General features: G+C 32.0%; 5 protein-coding genes across 6 annotated transcripts in view; 4 read left to right on the top strand and 1 right to left on the bottom strand.

Moving 5' to 3' along the window:
* The window catches only part of LOC108774404 (dim gamma-tubulin 6), a 4,877-nt gene extending 3,230 nt beyond the window's left edge, over nucleotides 1-1,647 (top strand). Inside the window, exons 6-8 of the mRNA XM_018540498.1 lie at nucleotides 65-449; nucleotides 585-815; nucleotides 1,205-1,647. Coding sequence (XP_018396000.1) covers nucleotides 65-449; nucleotides 585-815; nucleotides 1,205-1,635 — 1,047 coding nt within the window. The 3' untranslated portion in view covers nucleotides 1,636-1,647. The remainder of the gene's footprint in view (nucleotides 1-64; nucleotides 450-584; nucleotides 816-1,204) is intronic.
* Nucleotides 1,648-2,780: 1,133 nt separating this feature from the next.
* On the bottom strand, nucleotides 2,781-6,030 carry rush (pleckstrin homology and FYVE domain containing family member rush hour). 2 transcript variants are annotated; one of them, XM_018540556.1, is made up of 8 exons: nucleotides 5,923-6,030; nucleotides 5,264-5,328; nucleotides 5,025-5,162; nucleotides 4,702-4,765; nucleotides 3,934-4,059; nucleotides 3,707-3,813; nucleotides 3,367-3,624; nucleotides 2,781-3,002 (listed from the first exon to the last, which is right to left on the bottom strand). In XM_018540556.1, the coding sequence occupies exons 1-8, from the start codon at nucleotides 5,936-5,938 to the stop codon at nucleotides 2,973-2,975; spliced, it is 804 nt and encodes a 267-aa protein (XP_018396058.1). In that variant the 5' UTR covers nucleotides 5,939-6,030; the 3' UTR covers nucleotides 2,781-2,972. The 2 variants fall into 2 exon arrangements, with proteins under 2 accessions (XP_018396058.1, XP_018396059.1); XM_018540557.1 differs by having other exon boundaries at nucleotides 3,934-3,990.
* A 455-nt stretch (nucleotides 6,031-6,485) lies between these two features.
* On the top strand, nucleotides 6,486-7,691 carry RNASEK (Ribonuclease kappa). The gene is made up of 2 exons (XM_018540572.1): nucleotides 6,486-6,750; nucleotides 7,419-7,691. The coding sequence occupies exons 1-2, from the start codon at nucleotides 6,682-6,684 to the stop codon at nucleotides 7,644-7,646; spliced, it is 297 nt and encodes a 98-aa protein (XP_018396074.1). The 5' UTR covers nucleotides 6,486-6,681; the 3' UTR covers nucleotides 7,647-7,691.
* A 1,091-nt stretch (nucleotides 7,692-8,782) lies between these two features.
* LOC108774456 (major facilitator superfamily domain-containing protein 12) lies at nucleotides 8,783-11,690 on the top strand. The gene is made up of 8 exons (XM_018540565.1): nucleotides 8,783-8,857; nucleotides 9,020-9,518; nucleotides 9,759-9,966; nucleotides 10,049-10,257; nucleotides 10,531-10,893; nucleotides 10,998-11,154; nucleotides 11,262-11,383; nucleotides 11,469-11,690. Exons 2-8 carry the CDS (start codon nucleotides 9,212-9,214, stop codon nucleotides 11,570-11,572), a joined length of 1,470 nt encoding a protein of 489 aa, XP_018396067.1. The 5' UTR covers nucleotides 8,783-8,857; nucleotides 9,020-9,211; the 3' UTR covers nucleotides 11,573-11,690.
* A 1,995-nt stretch (nucleotides 11,691-13,685) lies between these two features.
* Nucleotides 13,686-18,898, top strand: LOC108774435 (serologically defined colon cancer antigen 8 homolog). Its single transcript, XM_018540540.1, has 9 exons — nucleotides 13,686-13,955; nucleotides 14,482-14,619; nucleotides 15,101-15,434; nucleotides 15,569-16,346; nucleotides 16,435-16,673; nucleotides 17,202-17,313; nucleotides 17,523-17,640; nucleotides 18,155-18,231; nucleotides 18,322-18,898. Exons 1-9 carry the CDS (start codon nucleotides 13,750-13,752, stop codon nucleotides 18,768-18,770), a joined length of 2,451 nt encoding a protein of 816 aa, XP_018396042.1. The 5' UTR covers nucleotides 13,686-13,749; the 3' UTR covers nucleotides 18,771-18,898.
* The last annotated feature ends 612 nt before the right edge of the window (nucleotides 18,899-19,510 follow it).

Below are 19,510 nucleotides of genomic sequence, written 5' to 3'. Positions count from 1 at the left end.
TATATATTTTTTTTTTTTTTTCTATTAATATAGATATTCTATTAATTTAGGTTTCCTTTTTTAGCATTGTCTTCATCATTTGTATAATGATAATAGATTGGTTTATCAGAATTTCATTCATCTATTTACTTTGATGTTATATCAAATTTATCAAAGTCTGAGAAAGGATGAGTTAGTCGATCTGGCTCAGTGTCTCTTGCAAGTGGAAGCAAGTGCAGAAGACATGAAATCTATGTGCAATGTATTTAAAACCTTCTTGGCCAACATGATAAGTTCTACAGAGGAGATGCCAAATGTTTTGTGTGTGAAAAGTATAGAACGTATATCTGAGGAAAATATTTTACCTTTTGTAAAAAATGTACTTCTTATGCCCTCGCCTCTTATTAAAATTAATACTAATTGCACGAATCAAAAAAGCGATACACAATTGCAGTTTACTCCGGGTGAAAGTAAGATCAAAATTTAAGAAACAATTTTAGATTATAATTTTTGTGCCAAATAATTAGCGTAATATGTGTGTGTGTGTGTGTATGTATGTATATACATATATATATATATACACACACACACGTTTTTTTTTACAGTTGCGCACAAATCATTATTTTCGAGATATATGCGGCACAATAGAAATTGCACACCAGATTTAAAAACGAATTTATACATATCACATATTAACATTAACAGTCACACTATGTTAGACAGTAATGAGAAACAAGAATTACGTTTTGTGACACCTAAGATGAACCAGTTATGTAAGAAAACAACAGGAAAATACTCTCGCTTATTTGCTACACACAAAAAGAAAAATATAAAAGGTTTGTAAAAATTTTATTTGATTTATAAGCAATATTGTTATTGAAATTTTATATAATTTATATCAAAAGAAAGTATATAGGACAACCAAGAAGTTACTAAAATTAGGTGACGATTATTTTGCTATGAAAGGAATAATATTAACTAAACATCACTAAAAGAAACCGTCATTGTTCTTTAATTCTTTTTTATTTATATTATTTACATTTATTTTTCACAATTTGAAACATGTGTCTTTGTACTACAATAATAAGAACGACATTATTTCTGTAAAGTAGTATATATTTAATTCAACTTCATTATTATACAAAATAAATAGCCTTTTCAACAACTTCTTGGTTGTTGTTTTATTATGGTATATATACATAAAATTAAAATTTTATTTATATAGTTAATTCTAGCATGATATCTCTGCAATCTACCGCACATTCCAATTCTGTCATTACAAGTATAGAAGAAATACCTAGTTCATCGGATTTTAATTTAGATGCTATAGCAAAAAGTTTTTTCAATTGGAATGAAGAGGTTTCTTATTCATCCGAACAATTAACTCCAAAAAAACAAAATGTCTCAAAAGTTGCGTCCCAGCAAGCGAAAGATCTTGATTGCGAGATCAAAGTAAATAAACCTGAATTGGATGAATTTACAGAGGTTCAAATTTTAAATGACGATAATAAAGGTACAATTGTAAAACGTGAAAATGATTCAAGAAGACGGTCCATTAGTGACTTAGTGGAACGTTATAAGAAGATACTGGAAGCCAGCAATAATTCTGTTACAGCGAAGTTAGAAAATAAGTTTATAGACCAAGAAATTGAATAACAAAAGGGTGAACGGACAAAATTTAAATTCAATTTGTATATTTTATTGTTTGTGTATTTTTCCATCTATAAATTTTTCAAAACGGAAAATTTATTAATGATTTCCATTATTAAAACAAACAATAGAAAATACTAATTAAGTTTGCTCAATTTATTAGTTTCTGCGCTATAGTATTATAATATCAAGAAGAAAAGAATAGACACGGGTTGGTATTAACATTTTCTATTTTGTGGAACTTATTGTATATTTTTTATAACATGTATTCATATATATTATATAGTTATAGAGATAAAGTCATGAATCATTATATTATCATGTTACAAACTAACATATATTGTTATGAAATAATTTTTTTTATAAAACTTTTAAAAATGGTCTCTTTGTACAAATGATATATTTTCGCCTTCTTTATCCCGTTTCTCGTATCATTGCAATTTAGATAAGGAATGGCATTCGTATCTTATATATAAATTTAAAAACATTTTCTCTTATTGTTTATACATTAATTGAACATTTTTTTCCCTCGAGATTCTCAGTATATTAATTCTAATAAACTAGTTTTATCTTTTTGTTGCTACATTAACATCCAAAAGATAATGTGGTGTTTACTATTTCATCAAATAACACTCTTAAATTTGTAACAGTACAACAGTTTATTCACAGATATTACGTTTAGAGTGCTATGTACTGTATCATAACATATTGCAATAATAGGTAGAAAGAAATGTATACAATTAAAAATTAGTCTTTGCATTCTAAATGTTGCATTAAATGTCACACGTTCTTTACTTAGATATCTGATATTGATCAATAATGTAAAAAGGCACAATGGCGGCATTCTTAGTGTATATATTCTTAGTATACATTCATGAAAAATGTCGGAAAAATTTTTGATCCAACAATAATTAGTGGTTATATATAATAAACTTATACATTGAACATTATGTAATTGTTTTATCCAATTACAAATATTTGTTAATTTCTAACTGTGCATTTCTAGTACTTTAGAAAAAATATTGATACTTTTGTTCTTTTAATCACCTATATATTTCTATCATTTTTTAAGTTTGCATTAATAAAATGTAATATTTTTTTATTGCTAATTGCAGAATGCAAATTAGATATATGTATAACAATATGTGCTTCGTAATTTTGGCAGAATTTTATATCATACACACTTGTCTCTTTCAATTTTCCTAATGAATTGTTTAGAAATATTTCTTGAATAACATTCTTTATCAACATTTTTATTAATATAGTTCGATATTGATTTAAAAAAATATTTATGTAGAATTTTTGCATCTTTTTCGTACTTCATCCGTATGATATAGTCATTTTCATCGGCCGAGCGTAGAATAAAATTTAGGCTGTAAAAAAAGGAAAATTCTTATTACATATAAATACATTAGTTTTATAATTATAAATGAGAACTGAATGCTAGCAATTATGCCAGTATCATAAATATACCTTCATTTTGATAATGTTAGTATACAACTCTTAATAAAATTATTTCAATATTTAATCCTGAATTATAAATTACATATATATGTATAAGTATCACATTTTAGAAATAATAAATGAATGTGTGTATTCCAAAACTCATTGTCAGTGCTGAAAATCTATGGTGTACATAACGTAAATAGATCTTCAACTCTGACAGTAAATTTGCGTGTGTGTTAATTGCATGAACGTTAAGAAGCTTTATTCAAAACAAAAAAAAACCTAATTTACCTCATCATGGTTCTCTTCCTTATTTCCATCATCGTCGTCTCCAGAGCTATCCCCACCTGAACTGTCAGCAGAATTGCGTTGCGGGTCTTTGTTATTTAAGCTATCCACAGCAGTCGTTGGTATAGCCTTGATTTTACTAGCGGCATCATAACATTGTAAACAGACTCTGACAGCTTTTCCGTTTCCTTGCCCAGGCAGTAATAATTTTTTATTACTGCATGGACCACAAACTACTGCTCCGCATTGTCTACAATGATGCTGAAATAAAGAGTGATTGTTTAAGTTTTTTCAACAATTACCTGAATCCATTCAAATAATAGAAATATGATTTTATCATTACTCGTCTGTTTAATACTGTGAATTGTGTTTTATTGCAGTGCATACAAATTGTAGCTTCATTATCTGGCACCCAAACTGCTGCATGGACCTCAACAGGCTTTTTGCCACCTAAACAAATCAAGAAGCAAAAAAAAAATTAAAAAGAATCAATCTTATTTTATAGTCGCAAACTTAAATTTAGAAATTTATCATTTTAAAAACATTTTTAACAATTTGGCTTTTACTTACTTTTTCTTAACAAATCTTCGATACATTTTGTGATATGTGCCATCCATTCTTGTTTTTCTGTTGGAGTAGCAGCATAAACAGCAAACGACTTTGTTACTGTTTTAATGAGCCATCCATTACGATATTCTATAAATAATGGTCCAATACTATACTACCGTTTTCTAAATACGCACATACGATCTCATTTGATTACTGATCCATATGCCACGTGACAATTAAAAAAACTATAGTAAATGCATAATTTCTCAAAAACAGAAACCAATAAAATCTTGAAATTTTTATTTATTTTTTGTAATAAATCTTGCATGTGAAAGTTTTCTGTGACTTTTAACAAAAATTATCAATTTAACAAAAAAAAAAAGAAAAACAAAATATTAGAATAGATTTCAGTCAGTATTGTTATATTGCAGTTTTTTTTATCATGTAATACCTAGCCAATATGACAGTTAAGAGTCACAAAATGAAGAGAGAGGGGTTTGTGTTGTATGTAGAAGATATTTTTTAAATATTCCATATACTTCCTTAACCATAAGTATAAAGCACCTTCACAAATTGACATAAGCGTTCTATATCTGATAAAAAATAAACTAATAAAAAATATTTAATTTTATAATAGTTTTAATATTTTGCTATTTCTTTTATTACCTTTTCCAAGAAAATACAATGAATTGAATATGCTTAATATTTATGACTAAAGCTGTGTAACATAATAGAATAAATATGAATTATAATATGCATAAGTATAACAATTATAAGTAATGTACTTACGACCCTCGTCAGCTAGAGACTCTAATTTTACCTCTTCCAGTGGTATGATATGCTGCTTGTTATACTATAAACAAATTACTATCATTATAGTCACTATTATTACTGTTATTTTATGTATCAATAGGTCTGTTTGCATTGTTTATACTTTTCATACATCTTTGCTTTCTCTCTCTTCAATGTTCAAATATCTATTTATCTTACTTTAAGAGCAAACATTTTTGAGAATTTTAAGCAACATAAACAGACTTAATGTTGGCTAAAAAATTAATTTTATATATTATAGGCTTTATCTATAAAAGATAAACACTTCTCTGTGTATATACCTTTTTCTTATTAATCACAATATTCCCATAGACCAATATATCGTTGAACAAGAAGAACTGTCTAGGCTTGGGCTTTTTCCTGCACATTTTTGTCAGGACCCCTTCACCCACCAGGACTCGGCCGGGTACTGCGAGTGGCTATGAGATAAATATTTCATAAATGAGTCATCACTACAACTAGCTACAAACATTTGAAAAATTTATAAATTATGCACTTTTGCATGTAATCTCTTTCTTACCTGACCTGAACCGCCGAAGCAGTTTTCGATCATCGCGATGCGCCTGGCATTGACCTCGCTGTTTACTACAACAAATCAAGCCCCAACGATGGAGGAGAGGGGAGATTAACGAGAATGGGTGCTTTCCAGTAAGGACACAGTCAGACCCAGTGAATCATTACATCCTTGTTGTTTGGTTGTGTTAAACAAGGATGAAACGATGCCCTGTGTTACACAGGGTCTCCGTGTGTCCTTGCAGAAAAGCACCCAATGTCACGCTCGCAACACACCCACGTTTCGAACGAAAACGTCCGAGGCACGTCAGGCCCTATCCGTGTAAATTCCATCTCTTTCATCTCTTCATCGAGATGTCACGTTTTAAATATGAAAAGCATAATGAGAGCAAGAGGGGAGGAAGAAGCGTGCGACTAAACAGAGCGGAATTACTCCGGACTGTCCGGAGCTGTCAAAAGCACACGGCCCACCAATACGAAGACCGTTATCATCGCACGCATAATCGCACAAGAAGACCGAGACGGCTGCGCGCCATCCGCGTCTGTCCGTTTGCGATCATGGGACGCGCGAGCCTCCCCAAGCTGCCCGGGGTGCCTAGCGGCCTCGTCTTTTCGTAAGATACGCGATATTAATTAAATAAGCTAATAAACGAAGCACGAACTAACCCAATCGGTCGACCATGATCCCATGAATCAGGGTGGACAACAGTAAGGTGCGTGAATCACATCCAGTCCGATACGTAAGTCCGTCGCGGCCCGAGCGGCCGTGCGTGTCTGACGATGTGGCGATAAAGTGCGTATCTAGCGAGTAAGCTGTTTGGTTTATATTTTTAGATCTAATGGAATATGCCAATCAAATAAAAAAGCTCATAGAGCGCGTTCAGCGGACTCAACAGTTGAGTGAATGGGCGCGTTCAGTGGACTACTCAACAATTGAGTGAGCGCTCGCTGTTATTGGTGTATTCTTCTAGATCTAAAATTTCGATTGGATGATCTAAAAAAATATACCAATAATAGCGAGCGCTAAAAAAATCAAACATTGCTCGTGATCTTTTATAAATTGGAAGAGAGTATGAAAATGACCTTTTTCTTTCGTCGTTATAACGTAGATCGAATAAAAAGATTTCATTTTGAAAGAAAGACATAGATATCGATAAGTCGCTCGACTTATCGATACCGCTGGCGCTTCAAGCGACTTGTCTGGACTTGTCGAGATCATTGGATGTCACATGATTACAAACCTTCATTGCGGTATACCATTAACGAATGTAACGACGGATAATCAGCTGAGAATATTAGCGAACGCGGCACCTGGGACGCCTCGTTCACGTTTACGGCTAATCATCAAGGGTTCGTGTAAAGCAACGACGAAGTCGCTTAGTTCAATTTGACCTGCACTTCGTACGAACAATCTTGTCAACCAAAATGAAGATCTGTGGGCCCAAGTATGCTTTGTGCGGTTTAGTGTTGTCTGTTTGGGGCATATTCCAATTGGTAAGAGAGAGATCACGTTTTTATAAATATATTTACGTACTTAAAAACGAAACATCTTGATATTGGAGTTAACTTCCTAAACAAATTCAATGAAAACAGCTTTTGTAAATCGTTGCAAATCTTGTCGATACAGTTCCAATTTCCAGATAATATATTAGCTGCATTTAACAGAAAAAAAAATATTTGCAACTCTTGTAAGATTCTTTAACATGATTGATTCTTGCCTTGTTGGATTTAAGTGTATAACTAATCATATTAACACTGAGCGTTGACTAATTTTTATAGATGTACCACAGAAGCCGAAGCTTGAAACTATTCTATGTTTGGAACTGATTATTTTGGCACATAATATGAATGTGTCAAAGAGTCATATAACAGTTGCAAAGCTATCTTTTTCTGCAGAATACAATTATTGACAGAACATGAACTTAATACTGATACAGTTAATGTCAATTTGCTATAATATTATAGGCATTCATAGTTCTTATTTTAAGATCATCTTAAAGAATGTATTAAAATATTAATATTCGAATTGATTCATGACATCTTAAGACTATATGTAAGATGGTCTTAAATATAGGATCTAACTGAATCAAATCTACTAGCAAGCTGCATGCTAGTATATATCATGTTGAACATCTTGTCTATTGGATCTTTTCTGTCCTTAGCTTCTAATGGGAGTATTTTTCTACGTCCGAAGCGTAGCACTGGTGGAAGATCTTCCATTAAAAGAGTTAAAGGAAACTACCACAACAGATGAATTCTACAAATTAGTAGACCGAGGATACACGCAGAATGCATACAATTGCTGGATTGCCGTATGCATCTATGTCCTCACTTTCCTTTTCTCTGGCCATCAGTTCTATCTCAATTCCAGATCATCTCTTAGCGTATAAATATACAAATGTTACTCAATAATGCTACTGTACATCCAATTTGTAATAATGTACATTTAGAAATGATTTTAAAATATCTTGATTTTCAATTATTTTTAAAGCTGTATTATGTAATTATACTATATAATCAAGTTGTTATCCAAACACAATATAATGTAGACAAAATGTTTGTGTAAACAAAATGTCTGTATTCCAAGTATTTCTACAAGTGCAGAAGATATTTTTTGCCTCATATGTGTATATTCATATTCCCATGTATTAATGTATATTATATATATATATATATATATACATATATATATATATGTGTATCTCAGTGAAGCTGAGAAGAATAGAATGAGGAAGAAAGATTGTATAATTTTCGCAGCGGTCTTAGTATAATGCTTAGTATAATGCCATAATTTGTTTTATTTATCAGTAATATTTCAGTAAGTTTAAATTCTGCTTATACATATATTGTTACATATATTGTTAATATGACTCAATAAATTAATCTTAGACTATAATGGTTTTTTTTCAATTAGGTAAGTTTGATTACACTGCAATATATTTTTTAATTTTTTAAACCGCAATCAAAGTCACACGCACATAATTCTCGTGCTGTTACATTTTTGTTTGATATTTACAAAGATGAAAATAAATATGTATCTGATGAGTGTTATAAACATAAATTGGATCATGGTCTAACATTTGTGGTTGTTAAAAATTTATTTGCTATCTTATTTTGTAGAAATTAGGCATGTTTTTTTTTGTTGAACTTTTGATACAGTTCATCTTTCTTTTTTCTCCACAGAGAAAAATAGAAAAAAAATGTGCCATACAAGAAATTCAGCTGAAAAAAAAAACAGGCTATTATCTTATTCAATTGGTCTTACTTTGCAAGGTAAAATTTTACGTAAAGTTTCAACTGTATCTTAATACTGAAAATCTGAAAAAAAGGAGCATAGCGTTGTATTTTAAAGCAAGACAGAATAAAAATGTATAAATCGCAAGAAGAAGGCAGGTGAAATACAGTTCTTTACTTTAATTACGTTATCGCCCTTTTGTAACGGTAAAAGGCGTGTGCACTGAAAGAATGAATCACATGATTGCTCAATGCTCATATCTGTCAACGTATAACGTCATTGGTAGCTTGATGGCTGGTGATAGGTGCAAGATGCATTGTGGCGGCACAACATGACGTGACATGACGCTCAGAGGAAATTTGATAGGTTAGAACCGATGTCTGCTTATTGCCTTCTGTATCTCGAACACCTTTGACTTTGATAAACAGTCTGATTTTCGATAGCATATTATTGAAAAGAAAACGACGGGACATGACACAGCTTGTCGTATCGTGGCGTTGGTTTTTCATCTCGATGTTCCGTTTTCAGGATTTACAAGTGTATGACACATATTCGACTCATTGATGACGCCACGACCACATTCTTTAATTAACACAAGTTATTACGAGGTCTGGCGTGTTGGAAATCTTTTCCTTTCACCTGCAAAATATCTCCCGAGAAGAGGAAGAACGTAAGTCGCACTTAAAGACAACTGTTTATGTTTAGTAACACTCTGTCACGATGCAACCTGGGACGAGCAGTTCGACGGATGATTATGTGGAGATAATACGGAGATTACCTGTTTACTTGAGATTAGCCTATGGTACAGGTCATGTATTAAATGACATCTGCGCTTCCATGTGGTTCACTTATTTACTGGTCTTCTTTCACCTGGTGCTTGGATTTGATCCAACTCTGGCTGGTGTTGTTCTTCTCATTGGCCAAATAGCAGATGCCTTGGTCACTCCATTTGTTGGTTTTCAGTCTGACATAAACGACAACTTTTGGTTGTGCAGATATGGCAGAAGAAAAACCTGGCACTTGTTAGGTATTACTTTTAAATTTGTTATTATCTAAAACCTTTATCTCGTCTAGTTTTGTTATTATTTTATGTAGCTTATATCAAACTGTTGATAGTAAGCTAGTAGTTTGCTAGAAAGAGCAAGCAGGATGTTAGCATTGACTGCATCTATATATTAACATTTTACAAAATTTATTTTTGACAGAATTGACTATCTAGATATGCTTTTGTTTTGTAATATTGTAATAATTATTATTTACTTTGCAGGCACTATTTGTGTACTATTTGGATTTCCTTTCATATTCTCGCAATGTATAGGCTGTGAAAGTGCACATCAATATGCACAACTAGTTTATTATGCTGCTTTTGTAGTAATTTTCCAATTTGGTTGGGCAGCAGTACAAATATCACATTTGGCCTTAGTCCCAGAGCTTACGCCTGCTGAACACGAAAGAACTGAACTTATAGCTATAAGGTAATAATAGAAGAGTTCATTCAAGAAAAATAGCAACATTTATTTAATGAAGATAACATTGTATATTTGCAATATTAAATAGGTTCACATTTACTGTCCTCTCCAATGTTCTTGTTTACTGCATTATGTGGGGTGTACTACATGTAACAAGTGACGAATATGATAATCAAATTGGACCTAATGACATTCACAAATTTCAGAAAGTTGTTTTAATTGGCACAGTAACTGGATTAGTAGCATCCATTATATTTCACGTTGTTATTAAAGAAAGTCCTAATGGCAATGCTAATGGTAATAAAAATAAAGTATAATTTAAAAAAAAAATTATATGTACATGTGTACAGGATGAATCAGAGTCGTTGAACCAGCTTTTTACCATATGAGAAAGTTATCAACTGCATATCTAATTATCTGCATATCTTATTATTATATTATAATTTTCTCATATGATATATATAAACAGTTTGTTCAACGACTCTGATTCACCCTGTATATACATGTCACATGTGCATATATGTATGGTATATAGTATATAAAAGTAAATATTTGATAATATCTTTTTAGGTAGCTTTATGCATAGGAATGCTAGAACAGCATCAGTATTATTGAAAGACATCAGAATGTATCAAGTAGCGTGGATCTATATGCTTACACGTCTATTTATTAATTTATGCCAAATTTATATGCCTCTATACTTACATGAATCATTGAATATGCCTGCGACATCTCTGGCTTATATACCATTGACAATGTATCTAAGTAGTTTTTTGATGTCTTTAATCATAGAGAGGCTCAATACAAAATGGGGTCGAAAAGTCGCATATTCTATTGGTGCTTTATTTGCGATATGCGCCTGTATTTGGATACAATTTGGTAATGGCGACACATATGTTAAATATCAAATCTATTTTGTAGCTGTGCTACTAGGTAACTTATGTAGAATTTTTAATTAGATATAATGTAAATATAAAGTTTTTCTTAAATTTAAGAAGCCTAAGAATGCCTAACTAATTTAATTTGCAATGTTGCAGGTTCTGCTGGTGCAATAATGTTAGTAACTAGTCTTGGTGTTACTTCCGATCTAATAGGAAAAAATACCGAGAGTGGTGCCTTTGCCTATGGAATTATGAGCTTTACAGATAAGCTTAGTAACGGTCTGGTGGTTATGTTGATTCAGTATTTAGTAAAGTTAGTAAGAATATATTTAATACATAAAAAACCTTGAATTAAATTTTTTATTACTTCAAAAGTTGTAGATTGAAAGAAACACTGCTTTAACTATGTTTCTCTTTCAGACACTTTTCGTCTGGTTATGCTGGTTATTATTACAGAAACATTCTTACATATGTCTGTGGAGTATCCGCGATATTTGCTTTACTGATGATTTTATACATCAAACCATTCTCTCGTACTACGGGTATGTTTAGAATGCATTTGTTTGCATCTTAGTGACAATAATTATAAATCAATGTTTAATCATGTGAATGTGAAAATTGTTTTAGTTTTCGATACGTTACATAACGATGATGATGAAGGTTTCATGGAATCTCCAAATGCAATTGATAGAAATTCCTTTTCAAACCAGTCTCAAACTAATATACATTGATGATATAATGTAGTACTTAATTTATAGTTTGTAAATTATTTAACATAAAATATGGAGAATGTAAAGACATTGATAATATTAAGAGAAAAAGAACATTACTTGCTAAATAGGCCGCGGAGCGCTCCATCTGAGTTCTTATAGGATTCTATGCTATCAACGTTATCTTTGTTGTACATCTAATGGATGATGAAGGTAGAATAACGCTGATAACGTTTCCTCGAACGTAGTTTGGGTATGGTATGTGATATATGTATAGTAAACAAACTACTATCTTTTTTACTTGAAACTGTTGATATTATAATTTAATATATTTTAATAATATTGAATTTTATTTTATGTTCTATTAATGCATTTATTATATTGCAAGATTATTGTAAACGATATTTGAATTAAATATTTACAATTTTAATACAGTTATATCTCGAAATCATTTGGAATATATATAAATATTTATTATGTTTTTTTTAAATTTAAACAGGATTTAATCTATGTATATATACTATGGTACCTATAGCTGTATTTGGTTTTGACGCTCATGCGCTAGTTTTATCTTATCTTTTTTCTATAAGTAAAACTAATAAAGATGAAAAAGTGATAAATATAGAAATTTACAATGCATGAAGGTTGAAATCGAATGCAAGCTATACTTTGAAGGTAAGTGCGCTCATTTACTTGTGTCTGTGTATTCCACTTTGTCACGCAAAGCATAGAGAGAGGGGGGAGAGAAGAGGGGGGGGAGAGAGAGAGAGAGAAGCTTATAATAGCTGCGTTCAGCAGACTCAACAGTTTTGCAACCGTTTTATGATTCGTCTCGCTGATTGGATTATATTTTTAGATCGAAAGAAATAGTTCTATCCCAGCAAAAAATCATAAAACAGTTGTAAAACTGTTGAATCTGCTGAACGCGCGCGACCAATGTAACCTAATGTTATAAGTTAAATCGATTATTTTTTATTTTTCAATTATTTTTGTTGATTTTCTTTTCTCTGTACATATATGTTTAATAGTTTAAAGTTTAAGTTATTGTTTTAGTTTTTAATAGTTTTTTAAAATACTTAGAATTAATATAAAGCTCATTAATATTGAGAATGACCCGATCGGAGTCAAAACGTCTATTGAAAATATATTAAACGTTTGTTTAATATAAAACGTCTGTTGAATATTGTAGCTACATATATTATTTAAATTAAAGTTTTTTCATTTTGTTATATGTATTGTCGGCTCTTTGTCTCTTTTTATATTGTTTTATACTTTTTTCATTTTTATGCGTGTATTGATTTTTTTCATAGTCTGTATAATATATCAATTTTTTGAATGTGATTTAAATATTTTACTTACTGATTTAAATTTGAACTGAAGAATAAAAAATTAAAAAAACAATTATCGATTTTCCTTTGATACGAATTCCTGTATCTAATAATTATTTGTTTCAATTAATGAAAATTACTCTGTTCTAATAAATTGCGTTTAATGAATGCGTTCATCAGGGAGACGTCATTATTTTTGAATGTGATTGAAAGCAGTATTTGTGTCGTTCTATCCTTGTTTTACGTCTGATGAACGATAAAGATACAATGAGCGCTAATCACGTCTTCCTGTGAACGCGCTCATAATATTCTAAATATTTTATTTTGATTTTGAATATTTTATAAATATTCTATTACTCTAATATACAGAACATTTGGAATTCGAATCGTTCGAATATTTTATGAATATTATATTCAGTTTCGTTCCTACGAACATTACGCATTTGTTGATCGTTCTGTTTCCATAGGAATTCTCTAACGGAGGATATGAAAAATATCAGGAAGCGATAGCGTCAGCATTTGCCTATCTTCGTTACCGAAGGTATGCTTTATCATTAAGGTATGCCCCAGGTTAATAAAAGTCACGAAACGCGTACATGTGTGTGTGTGTGTCGGTGGTGGTCTGATGGTACGACGACGGTACGGTGCTACTTGTCCCCGCTGAGGGGCCTATAAAAGTCGAATGGTACCATCGCACGCGATCCACCACCAGGCTCCTCCAGTTACAATGTTGGAGAACCGTTCGATTTTCTTCGTCGACTTCTCCCGACTGGGAGAAACGTATCATCGATTGGTCGGACGGTCGGCCGGCGTACGTTCTTGAGAGGGTGAAACGATGAGTTCTTTAATAAAGGGTAGAACGCGCTCAGAATGCTGACGACGAACAGCCCTTATGGTTGCCGCGAATGCCACCCCTTTGTACCTGGCAGTGTGACGAGTATTGCAACTATCGGTAACCCGAGTACAATTCGTCCGAAATTCTCTCCAAGAATCACCACTAAATTGAAAACATCACCTGGTATAAGTAGTTACACAGATCCGGCGTGTGTCGCGCGTATGAAGCGCTTGAAGAACAGGTGAAGTTGGAATATATTTATTAATATTTGTCTGTTATATTTATTAAGAGGAATATTATCTTATATATATTGTGTCTGTAATGTAAATAATATGGTAATGTAAAAATGATAAATATTACTGTATTAAATATCATTAACAGAGGAGTTTAATTATAAAAATATCTAAAAAGATACTTCAATTTTTGAAATATTTTAATATTCAAAATTGATCTAATTGGTCGTATCTAATAAAGGAAAACAAATTTTGAAAAGTTTTCGTTACATTAAGTTTAGACGATTGTTAACAAACAATGCTAGAAAATATAACAGAATCTGTTAACAAAATATAATGACAGAATAATTGCGCACACAGAATGTGCTATATTTTATATTTACTTAAATGATGTATTCCATTTAAATGGTTATAAATCATAATTCTGTAGTTTTTACTGGCAATCTATATAGCCTAGCTCTTGATGTTAATCTACCGCAATATTCTGAAATATTTGATTAATTGTGCAAAAAAAAGAAAACAATTATTTTGCAGGAAAACAAATGCGTCTTCAAAGTTGGATTTAAGCAAAAAGAAACCGGCGGATTATATGGAGTTGGCATATAGGGAAGCTATTTCAAAACTGAAATATTTGTTAGCTGAATCGTATGCTCCAACGGGAATGTCCGCAATGTAAGTTTAAAAAAAAAATAAAATGATTAAATTATTAATACTACAAATAAAATTGAAAAAGGGAGTAATAAAACCGCATATATATTCGTACACATTTCACGATAAATAAAATTCGGAAAATAGGTTGTGGGATAGAGAATTGCGAAAAATAATTTATTTACTATATGAATATTTAAAAATGTTTTTACTTTCAGAGATCTATTAAAATTAAATTTTGTGCCAACCATGTAATCATTATCTCTCTTTTATTGAATTATTATTTAATAAGCTCTTTAAATATTAATTTCTCTCCGTCTTTTCCTTTTTTCGTTATCTTTCTTTTCCGTGTATTTCATTATATATATATATATATACACATTATATATATATAACACATATGGTACATTTTTGAGTGAGAAAGATAATAACATTGATAGTATATCACAATTAGTTAATATTTACTAGGATATGATAAAGTAAAATGAAAACAATTTCTTTTTAGAAAGCAACGAAGTGTTCGAAACATATACAAAAGCAGTAATCTCCGAATTAGTGAATCTGGAGAGGATACAGATGATCAAAGTATGATTAGCGACCACTTTCGAAGAAAGGATTTCTCCAAAAATGCAGTTTTAAATACCTGCCCACCTTTCTCGAAAACTCTTCAATCGTCAAAGGCATACAGTAATATAGCATTGTCGAGAGCCGATCTTCAATCTATTCCTCCGGAGTTAACGTCCTTCATCGAAAGGCAGGAGGATTATATCGAACAATTGGAACGAGAGTCTCAATATTGTAGAGATGAATTGATCAATCTGTTAAGTAAAGTTCGTGAGGTACAATGTATATTTTTAAAATATATATGAATATTAGAATATTCAAGTATCCTATTACCTATTAAAATAATAACAAGCAGAATAGAACGTATAATGAAATTTTTTATTGTCTCAATTACCATGGCTTTTTGTAGGTCGTAGCTGAAAACGAAGCGTTACACAGCAGGAATCAAGTTGCATTGTCCAAATGCGTTCTACAGGATCATAAAGATCACTGTGGAGCAAACCACGAGTGTCACAAGCAGGACACAGGCGGTCATGTTGATAACACATTAGAATGCAAACGGGAGAAATCCTTGGAAGGACCCAGTATAATGTTTGAGTCGAGAATTAGTGAGCTGGAAGCGCAATTGACACAAGCCAAACTGGAGTTACGAAAGGCTCAGGAGGAGAATCAGGTGAATTTGAAGCGTTTGTCTGAAAGTGGTTCATGCGAGAGTAATGCTGAATTGAAAGCCGAATTGGATAAAGCTTTACGCGCCAAGTACGAGGCTGAGATGAAGCTAGAAGAATTGCAGAAGCTGCTGTTTGTCGCGCGGGATAAAGAGACCGAGGCGACACAGAGAGCAAAACGGTCTCTGGACGATAGGCATGAGATTGAGTTTGAGAGGAATCAGAGCGAGATGGAGATTCGAAGATTAAAGGACGAGCTGGAGAGGCAGCACGAAAAACTACGAGAGGCAGCTCAAGATGCGAATAGACGCATAACTGAGGACAGGCAACAAGTGGAGCGTCGATACAATCAGCAAATCGAGCAACTTACTGCCGATATTGCGACTCATTGGGAAACCACCAATAAATCGCAATTAGAGACTGAGAAACAACGGCGAGAGATAAATGAATTGAGACGAGAATTATCTCAGAAACAAAACGCCATGGATAATCTGAAGAAAGAGCTGCAAAATAAAATATGTAAGTTTATGCCGCACAAATAAATTTGTAAATAAATATTAAAAAGATCTAATCATTTGCGCAAACAAAGAAATATTCTTCTGTTTAGCAACTTTGCAGAGTGATTTGAACCAAGCATTAAGCGAAAAAGACGCGGCGGAACAAGAGGTTTTGACCGGTAAACTAGCGGCTGAACGAAGCGATAGGCAGGCTCGTCAAGAGCAGAGCAGATTGCAGGCAGAAATAAATTCGTACAAGCAGCGTCTGGAAAGAGCGGATGCTGATTTGGTACATTGTAGACGGGAAAATTTACGATTGTCGGAACAAATTGCATCTTTGGAAAAGGAGGTAAATATCTTGAATGTGATTTTAACTGATCAATACTTAATTATATCACGTGTATTATTAGCACACAATGAAATATCTAAAAGTTTCCGGAATTATTTTAAGTAATTAATTTAAAAAAAATAACATTTTTGTATTTATTTTTATACTTTCTTGTTTTTATTTTTATTTTATTTTTTGGATTTTTATATATTGGATTTTATATGCTGGATTTTTTCGTAACATTTTATGATAGAATACGTTTAAGTAGGTTTACTAAAAAAGAAATAAAAGTTGACACACTCTTACTGTTATTTTTTTTATTTCTATCTCATATAAAAATTGTCAAATTATAGACAAAAATTTTTTTAATAATGATATACTCTTAGTTAGTCTAATGCCACATAGTAGATCCTTTCACAAAATATTGTAGATTTACGATACAATATTGAATATTAATTCCAGTTCGTACAGAGGATTCAAATTTCGGAAACTTTTAAATAATTAAAAAATAAAAAAATTTGTATGTTTTTTGTTTTTGTACGTTTTCAGATCAGTATGAGTAAAATTGTACGATCTGAAGAAAATCGTAGCGAAATTACACCTAGATTGGAACACGAGAAGGAATTAACATCCATGATAATGGATATGGAGACTAAACATGGTAAGATATTGTCCTAGGTATGCCTATGTTAGGTATATTGTCCGTGAAAAGTGTTATTTGTAATTTGACAATGATATTGACTTAAGAGTGTCTTTATATATGTGTGAGAAATCGGCATGCCTGACACTATATGCCTAGCATAGGCGAAGATTGAGATTTAAGTCAATTAACATAGCTAACAGGCTGACCAAAGCAACCAAATTTCACAGCTGCCACAGTGGCGGGCCTAGAAGACGCCCTGAGTAATCAGGCCAAGCTCGTCTCGAGATTGACCACCGAATGCCAATCTCTCACACAGCGTTTGGAAGCAAACAATCTTAAACACAAGTATATTCTTAGTCCGACTTGCGGAAACTAAATGAAAAGATATAACGCACGTAGCTTCGAGCTGTCAGACGTTAGTTTAGTTGGTTCTCGATTAGTCTAATCTTAAGAAGCGCAGCTTAATTTATTATTATAGAGTATATATTAACACCCGTTATTGCGTGCGCGTTTATTATAATGTTAATTAGTATAGATAAGAATGCACCACTTCTCACTATATATATCTAAGGCTATTCTGTGTTGACAGAGGGGGTCGTTGAGAGAGATGTGACAACGGTTGGGCAAACCGCTTCGCCTTCGAGCAAGAAACGTACCGTTAAGGTTGATCTAAAAGTAAAAGTAATTCCAAAAAAGAAGTCCGACACCTCCAAAACATCTCTATCAGCACAGTAATAGCGAGAGTGTCCTAGAGCAAATGACAATTACATTATTACGCTCGATGTGACACTGATTTTCCGCTAATAGTCATACTTAACTTTTAACCCCATGTTAAATCGCATTTACTCATTTATCACAGGGAAGAAATGGCCGGCTTACAAAGCAACATAGAAAACTTGTCAAGTAAAATACAAGGCAGCCTTGTAAGTCACACAGGTATAATTAATTTTTATTTATATTTCTTACATAAATCGGTAATTAAAAAATGTACGTCGAATGTTGAGTGACAAGAATTACTTTTTCCAGGAGGAATTACTATGGAAACTAACAATGATACTGGAGCTTTTCATTATAACGCTGCGATGGATTCAGTAGTCTCGCCGCACACAAACGGATTATCAGGTGCTCAAATGGTACATCATGGATTCGATACCGCCAGCGGTCAAAAAGTAGTGGGCGAGGAGTCAGAAATATATTCTGACGCACCGAAGAGAAACGATCAGATGCAAGGCAACTTGGTGCAAAATAACATTGCACCGAATATGGAAACCGCAGAGATGTACCAGCAGCAAGGAGATGCACAAAATAACGAAGAGTATACGGTGAACGATTCAAATATGGAAGCTTACATGATGGGACATGATCAAAATCAGTACGAATACGATCCTTCACAATATCCAGAAGAACAGTATGTTAATGACAACCAGTTTAACATGATGGCGGACCAGATGGAAAACAATCAATCTCCGACGTAATCAGAATCACTACTGAAACTCTGCACTAACGTACTCTGTATTAATGGCATACGCACATACCTATAAACATACTATGAAAAATATAGGAGAATATATAAATCGAATCCATAAAATTTTTTCAGTTATTTTCAGGCCCTCTTTTGAATTTATAAACTTACAACACAAATTGTTTTTTCTCATATTAAAAGGAAAGCAGGGAGTGCAGTAATTGCATCAGACTAAAAGCAGAATTTACGAATTTATTCCAAAGAAATAAATAAATAAATATAGTTTTTTTCCGTTTAGGGGGTGTTATCTGCGACTACATTTGAGATATAGAAAATTAATACATATGATACAAAATTTATTAAAAATATAAAAGTTCTCTTTGCATGTGTGTGTATTGTATTAAAGATAGGCTTAAAAATTTCAATAAAAATTCTCATTTACGATAATTTCTTGTCTAAGAAAGAATTTGCTATTTCTTAGTTCCGTTATTCATTACGAGCCGTGAAAATCTATAGTATTATACATTTATAGTAACATGAACTATAGAAATGTACAGAGCAAAGCCTCCGTATCATGTATACGTACGAAAATAAATTAAATATGAATTTTTAATTATTCAACATTATCGTCAATTATGTTAAATTAACGCATTGATTATTCATTTATATTTTCTCACATTTTTAAATATTTCACATTTAATTTATAATATTATAATAAAGTTAGTTACAAGACTCAATTTCAAAATGATAATT

The sequence above is a fragment of the Cyphomyrmex costatus genome, unplaced genomic scaffold (genome assembly GCF_001594065.2).
Source record: "Cyphomyrmex costatus isolate MS0001 unplaced genomic scaffold, Ccosl1.0 scaffold254, whole genome shotgun sequence".
NCBI lineage: Eukaryota > Metazoa > Arthropoda > Insecta > Hymenoptera > Formicidae > Cyphomyrmex > Cyphomyrmex costatus.
Note: the sequence above shows the minus strand (reverse complement) of the source record. Positions and strands in the feature narration are given on the sequence as shown.